Source organism: Artibeus jamaicensis, unplaced genomic scaffold, assembly GCF_021234435.1.
Source record: "Artibeus jamaicensis isolate MK-2021 breed Jamaican fruit bat unplaced genomic scaffold, CSHL_Jam_final contig_391, whole genome shotgun sequence".
NCBI lineage: Eukaryota > Metazoa > Chordata > Mammalia > Chiroptera > Phyllostomidae > Artibeus > Artibeus jamaicensis.
In genome coordinates this window covers 15,774,209-15,794,056 of record NW_026521814.1, presented here as the reverse complement: position 1 = coordinate 15,794,056, position 19,848 = coordinate 15,774,209, and the positions used below count along the sequence as shown (strand labels likewise).

General features: G+C 37.9%; 1 protein-coding gene across 4 annotated transcripts in view; it reads left to right on the top strand.

The window, feature by feature from the left end:
• Positions 1 to 19,848, top strand: part of CCDC141 (coiled-coil domain containing 141) — a 166,196-nt gene that overhangs the window by 140,380 nt on the left and 5,968 nt on the right. For 2 of the 4 annotated variants that reach the window (XM_037130059.2, XM_037130052.2), the window contains 5 exons: positions 5,080 to 5,220; positions 5,541 to 5,735; positions 7,109 to 7,292; positions 10,186 to 10,298; positions 13,191 to 13,307. In XM_037130059.2, coding sequence (XP_036985954.2) covers positions 5,080 to 5,220; positions 5,541 to 5,735; positions 7,109 to 7,292; positions 10,186 to 10,298; positions 13,191 to 13,307 — 750 coding nt within the window. The remainder of the gene's footprint in view (positions 1 to 5,079; positions 5,221 to 5,540; positions 5,736 to 7,108; positions 7,293 to 10,185; positions 10,299 to 13,190; positions 13,308 to 19,848) is intronic. The other 2 variants (XM_037130055.2, XM_037130057.2) reach the window with 2 other exon arrangements.

Here is a 19,848-nt window from a genome sequence, read left to right as displayed (position 1 = left end):
TTTTTCCTCACCCATTTCACACAAAAGCACATTTGTATGCATGAATGTTGAATTTCATTATGTATTTTCTTGCCTGGCAATATCAATAAGTTGTTAATACACAAGTGTTATAGACATTCTCTGCCATATTACATGACAGAACATTACTCATTCTTTACACATCTTCATTTAGAAGTGTAGTAAGTTAGTATTGAACATGTTTTCTTCTTGCAATCTGGCCAAAAATATTACCTTTACATTGACACGATGCTAATGGAAATTTGTAGCTAGAGTCTCATTATGGACCACAAAGAATTAATTTGCTGAAAAAAATAGTAATGGCAGAATTGGGCTGGTACCCATTTTCTCAAAATAAATTTTGCATTCCGAAGCTTTCATATAATTATATGACTTTATTTGAAATTTTTTGCACTGTAGCAACATCTAACCCATCAGGAAGGAATCAGAAAAGCATGATCTATTTATCTATCTTTCTACCATATGTCAAAGTCTGTGTTCTAATCACACAAATTCTTTTGTCAATTTGGATAAGCAATTCTTCTGAGTTCAAGCCATACAAGGAAGAATAGAAACAATAAATTAGCATAAGGGAATGGTGCAGCTGTAGACAGAGATACAACTATTAAATGAAACCTTCTGACATAGTACGGTGATCTGCCATTGAGAAATCCACCAAGGACAGGTACTCACTAGCAGGAAAGGGGCAGAAAATGAGTGTATAGACGGGCAAAACACTTCACGGGGTCAGCCCAGATCATTATTAATTTTTCTAGAGTGATACTACCAGTTCATCATTTTAAGAAAAAAACTAAATTATTGTCATGCAGCAAATATCCATCTGGCTACTGTGTGCCAGCTGGGTCATCAGAATGCAAAAGTCCATGGAAGCAGAGACCAGGGTGAATTAAAGCCCATGGGACTTAGTCCCAGCCACTCGTTGTCAGGTCAGACAGTGGGCCCATTCGATGGTACTCGTAAGAGAATAGGAACTATTATGATTTGTTCTGAAAATGTCTGTCTCATAGGGTTAAAATCTGTTATAAATTTGGTATTTTACATCTGCAAAATAACTCTTCCAAAAGAATAGAGAGAGCTGAAGTGTAAACTCATAGCTATCACGTCCAGAAAATAAAACAAATATGTTATGAACACACAAAACTTGCAGAATGAATAAAATAGGTACTCCTGAGACTTGCTGCCACCTACACTTTAAAATGGAGCAATGTTGTCTCTTTCCAAGCTGCCATGCTTTCTGCTGCTACCAGCCTGGCCCTATGCACAGCAAGAAGCGGTGCACTTGCCGCATGGGAGGAAGGGCCAGAAAGTCTTGTCTCGAGTATCTCCAGCACTAAGGATTAATATAGTCTGTCGTTAATAATTGTATAACAGATCATTCTGGGTAAATTTATGAGTTTTTGGATCCCCTCATTTCAAATGCAAACATGCCTGGAAGATGATAACATTGCAGCTTTCTCTTACTAAAAAGTGAGCGTCATTCAGAAAGCTTTCTGCTGCAATGGGCACAATGGTGGGCAAGAAATGAGGCTCATGAAATGGGTATGAAGAGAAATGGACTACCCGTTTTCTGTTTTCACTTCTAGCCAAACTTGTGCCACAGCTCTAATGAAAGGCTTTTGTTTGAAATGCATTTCCTCAGTTTTAAAATGTCCCATGTCTCTCACATAAATTGGCCTCGTCAGCAACAGATTTACTAATAACACATTCTTGTGCCAAAGCTGCCTCAACCAGCGCTAAGAATAGCAAGCCACCCTCATAGTCATCAGCCTCTTTTTCTTCTGCTTCTTCTCAAAGAGGCTTTGTTCTTTCCCAACCCTGAGAGAGGCTTCCTGCTCCCTCTAGGACGTTTGGTGAAGGTGCTCATTCTGCTAGTGGCAAAAGAACTTCAGTTTCAAAGTCTTAATCTATTTCTCCTACTTATGGCTACATTAACTTATTCTCTGTTCATTCCATAGCAAATATGGAGGAGCTGAACCAGTGGAAAGATAGGAAAGTCACACTATTCACTAGGAAAAAAACTCCCTCCTGATTTTCCTAAATGTTATGAATATGAATTATAACAACATTTAAACGTTTCTGATTGGGCAAACTTTATCTTGCCCTGAGCTCTGGGTGTTTTTCCTGGCTTACGCGCTGCAGCTGACCAGTTGCCAGCCATCGCCGCCATTCCCCATTGTTGACAAGCTAACTAAAGTTAGAAATGGCTGCGTGAACAATGCTACCACAGTCAGGCAACCGTGGCACTCCGTTCCTTTAAAAATACGCTCACAAGAAATGTAGGATTTAAATGGGAAGTTAAGTTTTTGTATTGAAATGTGCAGGTAAGAAAATTAAACATAACTGAGTATGAAAAAAATTTTTGTTTGTGAAAGTAGCTCATGTATGCTGCCTACCACTTGTGCCTGCTGCATTGGTCCTGAATTGAGATGGGAAAAGCCTAAGACTTACGAGGGATTTGCAGGGAGACCAAAATGGAAAAGTGCCAGCAACTGTGTCGGAGGAGCTCACGTGTCAGAAAGAAGCCGATCCCACTTCACACACCCACTCTGCCATGAGTGTTCTCTGGCCTCGTGAATGGTGTGCGGTGGAAGTGTGTGCATTCGGAAACAAGCAGCACTAAAATTTTACTCATCATTAACAGTCTTAAATTTCTTCATCCAAAGTAGACTTAAAATTTCATGGCTTAGAATTAAAGGGTTACGGTTCAGCTTTTCTCCATCATCATGTAGTTTCAAATAGACGGTCTCTCCCATTTCGACGAGCAGGTGTCACCCGGTGATCATCATGCTGGTGACAGGGCCCCTCTTCCTTCTCCTGCACTGAAGCGTGTGATACAGGGTGGGGCAAAAGGGGGTTTATAGCTGTTCATATGGAAAAGTAATATAATGGTTAATAAATAATAATACAAGAGTAAACTGTTTTTCATACTCACCACTTAAACTTACTTTTGTCTTACCCAGTATATGTCATGTTCTAGTAAGGGGTAAAAAAGAATATAGTATTTTATCTTTAAGTGGAAAACAGTAATAGGAAATGTTAGTTTTACCCTTTGCTTTATTTTTAATTTTAATATAATTTTATTTATTTTCATCAAAAAGAAAAATTTTACTTTTGATTGTGGTAAAGTACACATAACATAAAAAGGTTTTATAGTATGTGTTCACCATCTTAACCACTGTAAGGGGACAGGTCAGTGACAGTAAGCATATTCATATCGTTGCATAACCGGTGCCACTAACCACCTCCATCCAGAACTTTCTCATCATCTTAAACAGGACACTCTGAGCTCACTAAACACAAACTCTCCAATGGGAACACATTTTTCTAAAGATACAAGGGTCTCTGATTTCCTTAGATGTTATAATGATAGTTGCAGATTTTGACTTCACAGGAAAAAGTTTCTTCCAAAAGTTTTATGTGAATAATTCAGAGTATCGTCTCTGTAGGTCTCTATCCCATAAAATGGACCTTGTTTGTCTGTTCCCACTAAAATTAAACACATGCATTTTAAAACAACAAATGTCAAAATACTCAAATATGAATTGGTTATTTTATAAATACAACAAGTGTTTATGATCTTTTAAATATTTTCTTGTATTCTAATGGAGAAATAGTTTTCAAATTTTCTAAAGCTGTAATTTTTTCTGCTCCTTTAGAGTATTAGTGATTGATCAACTTAAATATTTAATGGGACATCTGTGCTCGGTTTAGTTTGTAACTTAAAACTATTGTTTGACACTTTAACTTACCAAATAAGATAAGCAATGCTGATTAAGGGCAGGTATGTCAGATGCGAAACTTACATCAGTGTACTGATTTCTGTGTATGAAGGTTGGCTGGGGCTTTATAGATAATTGTGTCCAAGAAGGGTTAAAGGTGAGGACAAGGTTTTGTTTGGTTTTGTAAAGGTGAGGCACACTTTGAAATAAGCGTCTTGAGGAATCAAGCATCTTCTAATGCAAATATGTTTTTCTATTTTAGAAGTTTACAATATAGCAAGTGCACAGCCTTTATTCCCTCCCAAATAATTTATTTGCTGTCATTGAAGAGAATGTTAATGTTTTTCTGACTTCCTCATCATAGTCAAATTTATCAGACATGACATTGTTCATTTTGTATGTTAAAATGCTTCCATATAATCTGAGAAGGTTTATGCTTTCTCTGTACTTTCCTTTTCTGATGACGTAAAGAGTGTTATCAATATGTTTGATATTGACAAAGAGTGGTCTGTCAATATGTTTATTCTTCTTGAACGTAGAGAGAGGCAGAGAAAGTAGTGTGCTCAGTGGAATGGGCTGCTTAAGGTTTTGGTTCCCTGGGCAAGTCGAACCGTTTGTTTTTAAGTCTGTCATAACCTAGCCCCGTTCTCAATGTTTAGCCATATACCTTGTTTATACATAGTTCATGTTGTTATAATGAGTGATGACTGTCACTTTAATACTTTTTCATTTTTGAAGGACCTCTCAAGTTAATGGTCTGTGTCTAAGAATTAAGACTCTACTGGAAACTGTTCATGAAAAACACTTTTTGCTGAATTTGGGCAAATAAGTCCTTTTCGTACTACAGTTGATAGGAATTGAACCCCACTAAATTCTAGATAGTCCCAATATCAAAACATTATTGACCTGTGCAACATGAACAGCTCCTTTGTGAGAGGACATTAAAGGATGGAAAGAGCTGGGACAAATATTAGCACACAGTGAACAGAAAAAATGGGAAAAATGATATCAAATAAGTACAAATAAGAAAATTAAAGTTGCTGAAAGTTTGTCATGTGTTAAAAAACTTTATTGGTTGGAGGCCAAATGATGTTCTATACCTGTAATGCTCATTATAAATTACAACTCTAAAAGCACTAAGATGAATTCATAATTACTTATGTTTGGGGGGTATGTTGAAATTCACACTGTTTACTTAGCAGACTTGTTTTCTGTTGAAAATCACTGTGAATACATTTTAATATTATGAATATCTTACTGTTTAGATATTTTCATGTATTACAAGTAAATATTGCTGTTCTCATTTTAAGGAAATCAGCCCTTTCTCTTTATTCACCTGCAGCTCAGAGAGTCATTCAAAGACATCAAAAAGAAATTTAACAACTTGAAGTTTAACTACTCTAAGAAAAATGAAAAAGCCAAGAACCTGAAGGCTCTGAAATATCAAATTCAACAAGTCGATATGTATGCTGAAAAAATACAGGTGATGAAAACATGTGTGTGTGTGTGTGTGTGTGTGTGTGTGTGTGTGTTCTCACACGCTACTCCAGCCACTGCAGAACCAGTTTGCATTTCAACTCTAGATGCCCCTCTGACAGCTGTCAGTGTTCTCTGTATCTGTGAGTCTGTCTCCACTTTTTTGGTTAACTTATTCTTTCCAAAATGCATTTGTAAAAATTATGATTTTGGTATATCATAATGGAAGAAGCTACAGTAATTTTTCCAAGTTTTTCTCTAATATTTAGTTACCAGCAAACTTCTTAAATAAACATTGGATTTCATTTAAAAAAATTTTTTATGCAGGCTTTGAAAAGGAAAATGGAAAAAGTTGAGAATAAGACTTCTGATTCTTTCTTAAATTATCCAAATAATAAAATCACTGTCCTTTTGGAGGCCATGAAGGATTTGCAAAAACATGTGGAGGAGTTTGACAAAGTCGTAACAGATTACAAGAAGAACTTGGACCTGACAGAGCATCTCCAGGAGTTGACTGCAGAGGTACCCTCTCCTCGCAGTGCTGCCCATATTGTAACGTTGTCCTAGACAGTTACCCTGATACTTGAAAGCAATGCTGCATTAGCTATTATTTTCATTAAGTCTACGTATCATGCTCCTTTTCATGATTATTTCCTTAAGACAGTTCCCTACAGAACTGCTGAGCCAAAGGCGGTGAATGCTACAAGGTTTTGCATGTGTTGTCCAAATGCCCTTCAGAAAGCCTTTACTGACTTTCTCTTGCTAGCAACATATATGAGTTTCTCATTTCTCCGTAACCTCATTGACTCCAGATGTTTAACTTATCATGGAATTATGTTCACTGCTGGATATCTGTTTAAAATACTCTAGACGACATAGCTGCTTCACAGAATATGAAAGTGTTTAGAAAGAAAAGGTGATAGGATTTTTCAGGTACAAAAATTGTTATTGGTGTTATTTTTGTTTTTGTCAGGATAAATGGAAGAGTATGCATAAAATATATGAAATTTGACAAATTAAAGTTATTATTGTATTTGCACACTTCATATTGAAGAAAATCTACACTTGCAGTTCTTGAGTGTTCTTTGTAGCCTATTATTCTGAGATTAAAGAAAATCTCTCTGTGCCCCTGATGCAGTCGAGTTTTTAGGTTTAACACCATATTAAGAAGGATCAAGGTCATTCCTCTATGTCTAATATGTAGGTTTGCTGTAGCTCCACAGCACTTACTTAAAGCTAGCTCCTAACAGAGTCCTGTGTTTCCTCACTCAGTATAAAGGCTCAGCCTTGGCGAGACACGTTCCTTCCAAAACAGTCATTTATTTTTAGTGAGGAAACTCTCTCAGTTCTCCACTGGACTTTGAAAATATGACTGTCTTCTATTAAAAGAAAGTCAAATGCTATTTTTTAGATGATATTTCCTAGCTCCAGACTAAATCTCATTCTCAAAAAAGAAGTCATTTGGGTGTTAATCATGCAATACTGTATTCATTTATTGTTAATGATTTAAATTAATTAGGCTGGATTGCATGTGTTTGGACTTTTTTATTTCCTTTCATCTTATATTTGGATTCTTTTTAGTGCCGTATTCTTTTTTGTACTGCCTGTTCTTGCACATATGCAATATCCTTCCTTTAATTATGCTTCAGGCAAATCTAAGCAGGCAGGAAAATCAAACAAATTTCCATACTCTATTTTCTTACCTGGCTCTAATATCCAAGTGCAAAGTATATGCTCATGCTTTGATATATTTTTATTAAAACTTCAAGAGTTCAAACTAATGTGAATATAAAGTTTGAGGACATTTAAATTTGATACTTCAGTGGCCCAAATGAAAAACATTAATTAAAGTGATGGTGTCTCTTTAATCTATGCCTTGTTCCATTTTAACTTAGTGTCACTTTTGGTGTGAAGACGCAAGTGCCACAGTTGTAAGAGTTGGGAAATATTCCACAGAGTGCCAGACAAAAGAAGCTGTGGAAATTCTCCACCAGCAGTTCAATAAGTTTATCACGCCTTCAGTGCCTCAGCAAGAAGAAAGGATTCAGGAGATCAGTGACCTTGCTCAGCGATTATATGGTGAGGTCTCCTTTAAAATATGCAGTGGTTCCCCATGAAACAAAGCTAACTGACCCTAACCCAGCAGAAGGCAGAGCATGCAAGCCTCTCTGCACCAACCTATTCAGGGAAAAGGCTCAAGATAAGAGCTCACAACCAGCAAAAGTAAACACTAGGGAACAGAGGAAGGAACTTCTGTCTGCAGATGAAGCCTGCAGATTTTTAATTACTTTATGTAAACCCTCCTTCTCCATCTTCTTGTCTCCTCCATTCTTGTTGACCATCTCCAGGGTAATAAAACTAGGACAATACTCAGCTTACGTAGACAAAAAAAATCTAATTTCCGCTAGTGTGATTCCTTGAAAAACATACAAAATTCCTGTAATACTTTAAGTATCAAGCTAAGACAGGTATTTTCTTATGTCTATGAGGATTATGGTTCATGGATATAAGAAAGAGCTGGAAAGTTTTCTCTTGCCTTCCTGTCACTTGTGGAATTAATGGGAAGGGTAAAAGGATCATCTCATGGGCTCTACTTTCCTCTTCTCCATGACTAGGAAAGGTAAGTTGTTAGCTGTATTACCCGAGAAGTCCTTATGTATAAAGGAGGCCCCCATTTAAGAAGCCCCCTGGGTAATGGCAGTCCTTGAGGGCACTGAAGAATAAGTTTCATGAATTCCCTGATATTATTACTTAGGAAATGAAGACTTACTCCCAGTGATTAGACAGATTCAGCGCAAAAAGAAGATAGCAACAGTGGTACAGAATGCTTCCCTTGGCTGCCACAGCTGCTGCCCAGATGGACATTTTCTCTAGAAATTTGTAAGATAATATATACTGTACTAATATCAAATTATCAAGTATGAATTATTAATGATTTCCCAATAAAGAGTAGAAATATACAATAATAAAATACAGATAGAAAAATCAATGAAAGCTAATACGAGGATGCATTCTTGCTATTGTTATTATATAAGTTGCACCAAAAAATTTTGGAGCACTCTACACTCATAATCTTGTGTATAGTTTCTTCCATCATTATATTTTTCACACTGCTGCATAATTGCCTGTTTATTCATATCTTCCCTACTGACCATAAGCTCATTGAAGGCATGGGAAGTACATTTTATTACTGTGTTCAGTGCCTACTCTATTTTAGACATGGTGAGTACTCAAAGACTCCTCCCCCTCCCAGCATGCATGACTCTCTGTCCTGCTTGGTTTTGTGTTCCTGATCCTATCATCAACCAACAAATTATAGTTAGTTGTCTGTTTTCTGCTTTTCCTTACCAAATGTAAACTCTATTAGAAAAGGGATTTTGCCCCGTAGTTCACTGCTTCGTGGAATATACGAAGTACTCAACAAGTATTTGATGAAAATATGAATCATTGAGTGAATATATAAACAGCATGAGTCTTTTTCTGTTTAGTATGGAAGTTAGGTATTCTTAAAAATTTGCATCAAGTAAGATACTTTAAAAATATTATATCAACTCTTGCAGGCCACCCAAGCATTACTAAAAGCATTAGATTTTAGTGCAAGTGAATTTATCTCAAAGACTTTTTTTTAGTGACTAGTATATACTAGGAGTTGTAATTGATATAGACAAATAAAACCTAGTAACTTCATTCAGGAATCCCTGGTCTGAGCGTAGAAATCACGATATGGCAAATGCAGCAAAAAAAGTATAAAATGTGTATATTAGTTTGCTCAGGCTGCCATAGCAAAATGCTACAGACTAGTAGCTTAAACAACAGGAATACATTTCCTCCAGTTCAGGAGGCTGGAAGTCCAAGACCAGGGTACTCTCAGGGTTGGCATCTCCTGAGGCTTCTCTCCTGGGCTTGCAGATGGCCACCCTCTTGCTGCCCCTGCGCATGGAGCCCCCTCTGGGCACTCATCCCCCTGTTGTCTCTCCCAGTTCTTATAAGGACACCAGTCATTTTGGAAGAGAGCCCCACCTTAATGGCCTCTTTTAAACTTAATGATCACTTTGAAAACCTTATGTACAAAAATGGTTATATTCTAAGATATTGGGGATTGGGACTTCAGCATATGAATTTTGGGAAATACACAATTCAGCCCATAACAATGTGCAATACAATTTAACCTAAACTTTGGATTCCAGTAGTCCAGGTTCAAATCCTTGGTCCTCCAGTTATTGTCTGGATTACCTCAAGAAGCTCTTTTGAGCCTCAGATTCCTCATTTGTAAAATGTAAAAGAACCTACTTGAAGTGGATTACATTGGACAATGCATATAAAATGCCTGTGCACTCTCTACATGGTAGAGATTTTTATTATTATTCCAGTAGGGAGAGAGAAAATCCAGTTTGGAAAGATTATAAACATTTTCTCAAACATTTTGGCATTTAAGGTAAAGCTTGAAAAGTAAGTGGGATTTTGACAGCAAATCCGGGAAACTGCAAAGTGGGAAACTGGGGGAGGGTGTTCACGGTATGGGAAAGACTGCCCAGGGGCTGTGAAGATTTTGAGGGCAGAGTGGCTTGTTCAGTTTGGCCAGAGATTAAATATGTGAGAGAATTAGGATAATTCACATTTGATAGAGGCAAGTTAAAACCAACTATGGAAGGCCTTGAACACATACTTTTCTACATAGCCAAGAACCTCTGAATATTCCCAACAAGAGAAAAATTATTAGAATTAATCTTTAAGAATATTAATACAACAACATTATTTAGGTTTCATGAAAGAGACATGGTACAGTAAATATAACTATTTTTCTAGAATATCTTGTTCTAAAAAAATGCCTTCATTTATTGATCTGTTCAACATGTATTTACTAAGCAGTTACTGTGTACCAGCCTTTACACGAGACACTGGGGAGATGAATTAATTATTTTTTTCTGCCAGGAAGCTGACCTTTAAAAATTTTATTCGTTCTTCTTCCAAGGTTTTGAAGAAGGGCAGAAATATGCTGAAAAAATAGTGGCCAAACACAAAGAAGTTCTTGAATCTATTACTGAATTATGTGGTTCTCTCACAGAGCTTGAAGAAAAGCTAAAGGTAATGTCTTCTCAGAAAATGTATTGCAGGGTGGCATAAATGAAAAATGTGCTGATCAAATGTCTTCTGGTGCAAAGATGTTCTAAAGAAAGTTCTCAGGGGATATAATATGCCCATTTATTTCACAGCTTTCTAACATAATTATCTGGGTGTTTCTGATCATTAAATCTGTTTCTTTCCCACCACTGCCGGGAAAAAATTTTGCTTAGAATGAGGGCTGAACACAAATAAGGTGTCGTGTTTACATTTTAATGGATCATAACCTAATGGATAAATGTGTGCTGTTAAAGTCAGTCTGTATCAAGTAGCCTTATGTTTTTGTTCATAAATAATGAATGTAAGTTTCCCCCCCTCCAAATTGTGGCCCCAGAGAAAATAGAACTAATCTTCAGGTATTATATTCCTTGAACGTTTAACTTCATGGAAATATTAAACTAATCGTTGTCATCATTCATGGCCTTGTGGTATAGTACGATAGCAGGTAGTGTGATTCCTCCAAATTTCTTTCTCAAGATTGCTGTGGCTATTTGGGGTCTTCTGTGGCTGCATATAAAGTTTGGGAATATTTATACGAGTTCTATGAAATATGCTTTTGGTATCTTGGCAGGAATTGCACTGAATCTATAGATTTCTTTGGGTAGTATAGACATTTTAATGATGTTAATTCTTTCTGTCCATGAATATAACCATATACTTCCACTTATTTGCATCTTCTTCAATTTCTTTCTTCAGTGTCTTATAATTCCCTGAGTACAGGTCTTTTACATCCTTGGTTAAATTTAGTCCTAGGTATTTTTTTGATGCAACTATAAGTAGGATTGTTTTCTTAGTTTCCCTTTCTGATAGTTCATTATTGGTGAATAAAAATACAACTGATCGTGCAAATTGGTATATCCCCTGTGGAACAGCCTTGTGACCCAGCAATTCTACTTCTGAGAATATATCTGAAACACTAATTCTAAAGGACATAAGTGCCCTTATGTTCATTGCAGCATTATTTATTGATAAAATAGCCAAGATTTGGAAGCAACCTAAGTGTCCATTAGTAGATGAGTGGATAAAAAATCTGTGGTATATTTACACAATTGAATAATACTTGGGCAAGAAAAAGAAGGAAATCTTACCTTTTGCCACAACATGGATAGAACTGGAGAGCATTATGCTAAGTGAAGTAAACCAGTCAGTAAAAGACAACTATCATATGATTTTACTCATGTGTGGAATCTAATGAGCAAAATACACTAACGAAGTAGAAACAGACTCATAGCTGTAGAGAGCAGACTGACAGGTCAGAAGGGAGTAGGGCTGGAAAGCCAGGTCAAAAGGTGAAGGGACTAAGCAAAGAAAAAAAACTCACAGACAGACAGCAGTACGGTGATTATCACAGGGAAAGGTTGGTGGGAGGAGGTAGAAAAGGGCCAAGGGAGGGGTGAATGGTGATAGAAGGAGACTTGACTTGGGGTGGTGGACACACCACACAGGGTACAGACAATGCATTATAGAATCGTACACCTGAAACCTGTATAATTTTATTAGCCAGTGTCACTCTGATACATTCAATAAAAAATTTTTAAAAAGAAAATCAACAAGAACTAGTATAAAGGACACATGGACAACAACTAAGGGGGGTGGAAATGGAGGGAGGTGGGGAGCACTGGGGGGGGGTTGGGATGGGAGTAAAAGACAGAAAACTGTACTTGAAAAATAATTAAATTTTTAAAAATTTAAAAAAAAGAAAATGCTGAAAGCTCAGAAGTTGTTTGTCTATGTCTAAGCAAAATCCACTTAAAAGAGAGACTATATATATATATATATATATATATATATATATACACATATTTTTTCTACATCATGTCAAAAACTGGTTTGATTAGTGCTGTTTTTACAACTGGATGAAAGAACCGATTATTTGTGAGGTGATTAAGGGCACAGGCTCTAAAGTAAGACACAGCAACCTAGAAATACCAACTTTTTAATTATTGGATTTTTGTTATTGAGTAAATTATTTAATCTTCCCAAGTCTCGTTTTCCTGATCTGTAAGGTGCAGGATATAGTGGAGCCTAACCCCAGGTCTTAGGGTGGCATGTGAAGACACCCGTGCTGGTCTCTGTGATTGTTGTTCTTACTGAGATGAGGTGATGTGCTTCCAGTTCAGAGCAGAAGTTCAAGCAGCCATGGTTTTTCTGTATGAATTTCTGTCTCATAAATTTGAATACCAGTTTCATTCAAAATAGTCTGCTAACCTTTAAATTCAACCAAATTATCCTTTTACTTTGGTTAAGAATCTAGATTTTTTAACTTCCTTACCATTTTAAACAACACTACAATAAACTTTTTCATGCACGCAGCTTTTTCTTTCTCTTGTGTTATTACCTATGCATAAACTCTCCAGATTTGGGTAAATGGGTATACAATTATTAATGTTTCATGTATGTATGAAATGATAGCAATTGTTAGTGTTTCTAATATATATTTCTGTTACATTCCATAAATGTTTTACAATTATAATGCCACCAGTAATGTACGAATTGGCCATACATCTTCACTTTTTCCACCTTTACCACTTCCTCCCCCACCTCACCTCCTGTGGATCTGTTTCCTCTCCTGACTCCTGATACACAACCTGAAAATTGCAGCTTCCTCTGATGCTTTGCCCTCCGTTGTCCACAACATCCGTCCCATGTGTGTTGTACACCTTCAAGTCTCTCAGAGGGGAACTGTGGGCTTGGAGGGATCATTGCATAAGTCACATGGTGGGAGTGCCTCAGTCTCATGTGGAATACATTCACTGAACAGTTGCCAGTGGCCTGTTTTCTTCCAAGTGAGGATTATGTGGCACTGGTCCTCCAACTTCTCTGGCCCCGGCCCTCACTGACTATCTCTTTGTATAGCAGGGGGATGTTTTAAAGAGGAATCTGATTTCAGAAGATTTCCATGATAGTTGCATTGACCTACTGAAAGAACCAGTAAGAAATAAGCATCCAATATTCAAAGAAGAATTGAATAAGGTAAAGAAAACTATGTAGCCTCAGCTACTGATTACTTATGCTTGGGGGTTCAAGTCATTGTGCATTGCAAAAACAAGTGAATTGAAGTCCTGTTATCTGTCTGAATCGAATCTCCCAATGTGAATGCAGTGGGAGTGTCCTATCCCTTACTGCCTTTCTACCCCTCGCTTAGCCCTTTTGTCCTGCTGTTTCCTTCTGAGCCCCGCCTAATGACTCCTGGAGCCACATTGTGCAGTGACAGTGGGACAGCCATTGGAACTCCGTGCTGTCACCTCTGTTTGTCCTGTCTTCAGCTGCCTTTCCCATTGTCCTTTTCTAGTCAATCCCAACTTCAGGCTTCACTTCGCCCTCTTTATTACACCACCAGGCTATGGTTTCATGGTTTACAGTACCCATTAGAAAACCTTAATACATGAAATGAGATTGTATCTTGTTCCCATAGAACCTGAGGTATTTCCAGGCACAAAAATTAAGTATCCGACTGAAATAGAAATACTTAACTATTTGGAGAAATGTTTAAATTACTTTAAGACCTATGCATTACAGATAAATTAAGCATGTAGCAAAAACTGCAAATACCCACAAAATGCGAATGTATCATGATATCAAACATATTCTTTAAATCACATCATTTTGGATTTTCAGCCTAAGTTACTCACTCCCTATTCATAGCTGCTGAACTATAATGACCTCTGGACTTTCTGCTTTGCCAAGCTGACTGCTCCCTCTGGTTTTTCCCCTCCCCCAAGGAACCAACTGGACAAGCAGAATCAACACTATTCTCAACTGCCCCCAATTAATAAAATCTATTTTTGTAACCCAAGACTTAGAAAAATCTCTTCACTCGTGTACTTATCTCATGGGGAAACAGTTATCTTTCCCTGAGGTCAATACAGTTCTTAGACCTTGTTTATAGGTCCGTTTCCACAGGTTAAATGTATGTAAAGATCTGGCCCAATTATATAACCACCAGGCAGCAAGAACCATTGAGCAAGCTGCCTTTTTTTGTGGGGTAACCTTGAGGTACTAAACCCTGGTTCTCCGGAGGCACAGGAAAGCTGCCCAAACCTTGGTCATCTTGTGGGACCCTAGTCTTATATCTCAGTCTTTGGTTGCTCTGATTGGTCTAAATGAGGGTTTTTCCATCTTGGTGCTATTTCTATTTTCGCCCAGAGAATTCTCTGTTCTGTGGGCTGTGCTGTGCATTACAGGATGTTTAGCAGCATCCCTGGCCTCTAGTCACTAGATTCCAGTAGTAACCGCCCTCACCCTACCCACTTGTGACAACCGAAAGTATCCTTAGATATTTTTAGATATTTCCTAGGGAGCAAAAATCACCTTTGATTAAAATCTACTCGAAAATAGTGGGAGGAAAGGGTGTCTGGGGCAGGAGACAACTGTAGTTAAACAATAATAAAAATAATAATGTACCACCCTGGCTGGTTTAGCTCGGTGGATTGAGCACAGGCCTGTGAACCAAAGGATCATGGTTCAATTCCCAGTCAGGGCACATGCCTGGGTTGCAGGCCAGTTCCCAGCAGGGGATGCATGAGAGGCAACCATACACTGATATTTCTCTCCCTCTCTCCTTCTTATCCCCTCTAAAGATAAATAAATAAAATCTTTAAAAAATAATAATGTATCATTTAAAGCAAATAGATGTATTAAAAGTACCAAGAATAAAAATAAAAATAAAACTTACTAGAAAATAATAAAGACTAATATTAAATGTATCACATTTTGTTAAGTTTCTAAGAGATACTCAATCCAACATCATATCTTTAAAATTTCTGCCCATTTCTCTATGTGTTCAACCACACATTTACTAAGATTAAAAACAAAAGTTGTTGCTACCAAAGCAAACGCCCTCGTTTATATTTAATCAAAATAGTTTTTCTTGCTTTTAATTATTTTTCTTAGAAGAAAAGTTAAGGAATAAATTCCTTTCAATACAAAAAAAAAACAAAAACCAGATTTACTTTCACTGAAAAGTCATTTTTATTTTAATATAAGTTAACAGACATGATCAATCACCAGTTACTTAGGATGAAGGTGAAGGCCCACAATTACAGCTGTCAAGGACCCATGGATGTAATTTCACTCATACATTCTGGCACTGCTGGTATAGAAGGCAAAATTAAAGAACAGCAGGACTCTCCACTTCTAAACATCTCAATCTCTGACTACCTCTATCATTTATATTATAGGTCAGATGTAACGGTTCCTTATAATATTATGTGGGCAGGTAAAACGGTTGTTAAGGTATCTCTGAGTTCAGTTCTGACACCCTTACATTGTGTTGATCCTCCTCAGAAAAATGACATAAGTCAGAAAGAACAGTCTCACCAAACTTATAAGAATGTGTTAATCACAAGATTTTCTTCTGGAAATAGTAAAGCACTTCCCATTTTTCAGGCCCAAAAATGCAGCAGGCGGAATTAGGCAATTCAGTTGATGTCATGGTCATTGCACTGCTAACAGATTAGTGGTGGCATTTTATCCCTGAGGTGAGGATGGACCCTAAATCCACAACAATATAGGAAAACTCCTCAGGTTAAAAGGAGTCACAGAGTATTAAGAGACTCACCTAAAGTCACAGAACTGTTCAGCAAAAGATGGAGGCTGGTGATGCCAGCAATTAGAGATATAGTCTTCTAGTGCTGGAAGGGATTTAACAATCATCTGATCAAATCTCATTTTACAGTTGAAGAAACTGAGGCTGAAAGAGATTAAATATTTTTCCCTTCAGAAATCACAGAAAAGTAGTGGTAGAAGGCAGCCCAGTTGCTCTGAATTTCAGCCTCGTGACTCTTTCCACGGGAGCAAAGGGAGCTCCAAGGAGCTGCTGCGTAGATTCCCACGCCAGACCTTCCTCCTCTTCCCATTCACACGCCCACACGAGATTAGTAAAGCAATAGCATAGAATTACTTTTATACCAAACAGTTCAGGGGCTCTTACCAAACAAAGTGAGCACAGCCCCTGGACCCTCCTCCTCTAATTCCGACCACTGGGTAGGCAGGGGGAGGTGTTCCTAAAACACTTGGAAAGAAGTTGGGAAGAAAAAGCATTGTTTACCACCTTTTTGCAATTTTTTTTTTTTGTCTACCAAGTGCCCTAAAGGTGCTAAGTCACTCCTTGGCTGTCCAAAGTCCCGTCCAAATCCCAGAAATGCCTTTTATAGGCCCAGTCCTGTGTTCAATATCTTTCTTTTGCTACTTCCTACTTAGCTTCATTTAATTTTATTTAAGACTAGCTATTGAGATCTTTTGGAAGGTAAAGTCTTGTGGTGTTTTCTTAAATTTGCCACTTAGATGGACGGCTTCCTGCCCTATGTACTTGGTGGACTGGTGCTTCACACCGAGTTCCGTGGATGTAGAATGTCATTCACCTTCTGTCTCCCAGACACTTATTTTGTTTGCCTACATGGCGATGGTTATAAATCCAAGTGATTATGTTTATTAATAGACCTGGAAGTTCAGAAATCCTGACAGAGATAAGATCTGAGGCTATAGATTTAGGATTAATTAAAAGTTAACTGGTCCTGCTCTGGCTGGTGTGGCATGGAGCATCGTGCCATAAGCAGAAAGGTGGTGGGTTCGATTCCCAGTCAGGGCACATGCCTAGGCTGAAGGTTTGGTCCCCATCAGGCATGTACATGAGACAACCCATCAATGTTTCTCTCTCTCTCCCTCCCTTCCTCGCTCTCTAAAATTAACAAGCATGTCCTTAGGTGAGGATAAAAAATAATAATATTAAAAAACATTAACTGGTCATTAGATATGAAAGGGGTAAGATCTTTGAAGGGAAAATATAGAGAGATTTGATAACTTAATCTTCTCTATATAGTTAGAAGAGGAAAAGAAAAAGGAATCAACAAAAAAGACAAAGAGCAGCCAATGGCTATCGGAGAAACACATGGAGAGCGAGCTGTGTTTTGGTGAATTATATCAGAGTTTCCCACTCTTTTTGCCAGAATCTATCAGATTGATGCAAATATGACCTATTTGTTCTGAGACACACAGCTTAAACTACCTTTTTCTAGAAACACACACACATATATACATGCCTTTTTTTTTACTGACAGCAAAAATGGTTTCACGGTGGGAAAATGTGAAAAAAATAGTTGGTATTTGTGAAGGTTTGGAAATCATTCCCATAAAGGAAAAACTAGCAGACCCAGGAAAGTATAACTCAGTGAGGCTTAAAAGGAATTTTTATAAAATTCCATGATTTAAAAACTAAAAGCTTATTTTCCTTTGCAGTTAAAAGCAGAAATGCCAAAAGCCAACCTGATTAATTCAGAAAAACTTGTATTAAACTCACCTTATTTTGCTCCCTGAGATGATTATTTACTGGGCAGTTCTAGGTTAGTGCTATTGGCAAAATTTATTATGGTTTCAGGAAGTCACTGGATAAGCACACTCATGGTATCTCTCTTAAGGTCAGTGGGAAAAGGTGAGCTGAGTGAGAGTTTGGTAGAGTCATAATTGTAACCCAGAGTGTCAAGTAGTTCTTCAGTGTCACCCTGGAAGGCAGTGTGCCTTGCCTAGGGGACTTCTGGCCTTGTCCTAACCTGTGCCAGCTTCAGCATTTTTATCAAGGATATTCATGGACAGAGAAAGTAGGAGATTTTTAGTTGATTCAAAACTCAGTGTGACTCAATAGTCCCATGTGGTTCTTATAAAAGATAACAAAAAAAAGAACTAATACTGGCACTTTAATAAAAACATATATAGATCAAGGAGATGAAGTTTCCACTGCTTGCTTTGTATTCTGGAAAGTAAACAAATAATGGAAATGAACATATTCATGGGGAATAGTAATAAGCTGGAAAGTTTCTAAAAAAGATTTTGGAAAATTCTCTTGTTATTATCAGTAGAAGTAAACTGGTAGTGTTATTTTCTGCAGGCAGTATTTTTATACTTTAGAAATGTATGGAGTGAAAAATAATATTCTTGGATTGTGTTCTTGAGTTTGGCACCATCTGAGAGTGAGACACAGCTGTCAGAAATCAGTGACCAGTAAAAGCTGGACTGGAGAGCATGACTTGGACTTATCTAGAGGGTCTCCCAAAACCTCATCTCTGATGTAGGCAGATTTGTCTACCCAGCCACTTGGGTGCATAGTTAGACAACCACAGACTTTCTGTACAGGGGTTTTCATGCCTTGTGGCCAGTGTAAATGTACCCATTTGGTGGAAGGTAGTTCCAGAGGAGAGGACATCAAAGAGACAGAGCTGAGATTGTTCAGTCTCCTCTTCTAAACCCTCAAGTAAGTCAGTCCATTCCTCTCCGGGAGGGAGTGAAGAGTGGAGAGACTAGCTGGGACTTTTATTCAAGTTTCTCTCCCCTTTTGAAAATTTTCAGCCATTTAAAAAATGTTATTCTTCTGGAGAACCACAGGTTACCCAAAGAAGTCACTAAGGAGTTGCCTGCCCCTGGAAGATCCTTAGCTCAGCAAATGTCCCCGCCTTCCTGTGAAGCAGCTTGTAGACCAGCAGAAGTAGGGCAGCCCACCCCCGAGGGTGATCGGGGTGATGGGAGGTCAGGAGTCGAGGCAGATTGGAGATTTTCAGTCCAGAGAAAGAGACTTGGGGGTTGTGGGACCAATTCTCCAAACAGTCAAAGGGCTGTTTTAAAAGGAGAGCAGGCGGCCACCAAGGAGGCCCATGCAGATCCATTGGTGGATAATGAAGGAAGGCAGAACTTTGCTAAATACAGAAAGATGTTCTTACCACAAGTAAAGCATCAAATTATTTGTGAAGAAAGTACCCTTCAGGAAAAGTGTTCAAGCAAAGGCTGTTGAGATGTCATAGAGGAGATTTTTAGATCGAATAGGAAGTTGGGTCAATGTGCCTGTGAAAAGGAAATAAACAGTTGACTTTCAGAAAGAAAGGAAAAGAGAGAAAGGACTGAGCTGTAATAGAAAAACCGAACGAAGGAGAGGCATTCCCTACTGGATATGTGTTAGTTAGTTAGCTAGTTAGCTAGTTAGGTTTTAATGAAAGGGACTGTTAACTTCTGGCTTTCATACCCAGAATTTAAACTTCTGTTAAATGCCTGGAAAAAAACCCACTTTCTCTGAGCTGGGTTTATGATTTCTCTGTCATGAGAAAAGTCATGTCTGTAGGATTGTAGAAGGAGCACTATTTTATTTCTACTTCTAATCTTCAACCTAAAAAACAAATTTATCTCTCAAAAATCATTTAAAAGTATGTCAGGAGCAGGACTACATGCTAAAACAAAGAACTCAAAGTCCAGGCAAGATGTAACTTTCTTACATGCAAGTGTAGCAATGAGAGAAAAACTAGTAATTGTTTAGTAAAAATGCAACCAGAATGCTGAGGAAAAGCAAAGAAAGAAGTATGTGTAAAACAAGCAGGTTGGGATCAGTGAGCTCCCTTCAGGCTCAATATTCCTTTGAGTCTGTGTCAGAGGGTGTGTTCAAGCCTCTAAGCCAGAGATGGATGTGGGTTAGGGAGGAGAAGTAACAGAGCAGTAGGTGATGTGCTGCTATTCATGGTCTCCTGGCACACCTTCC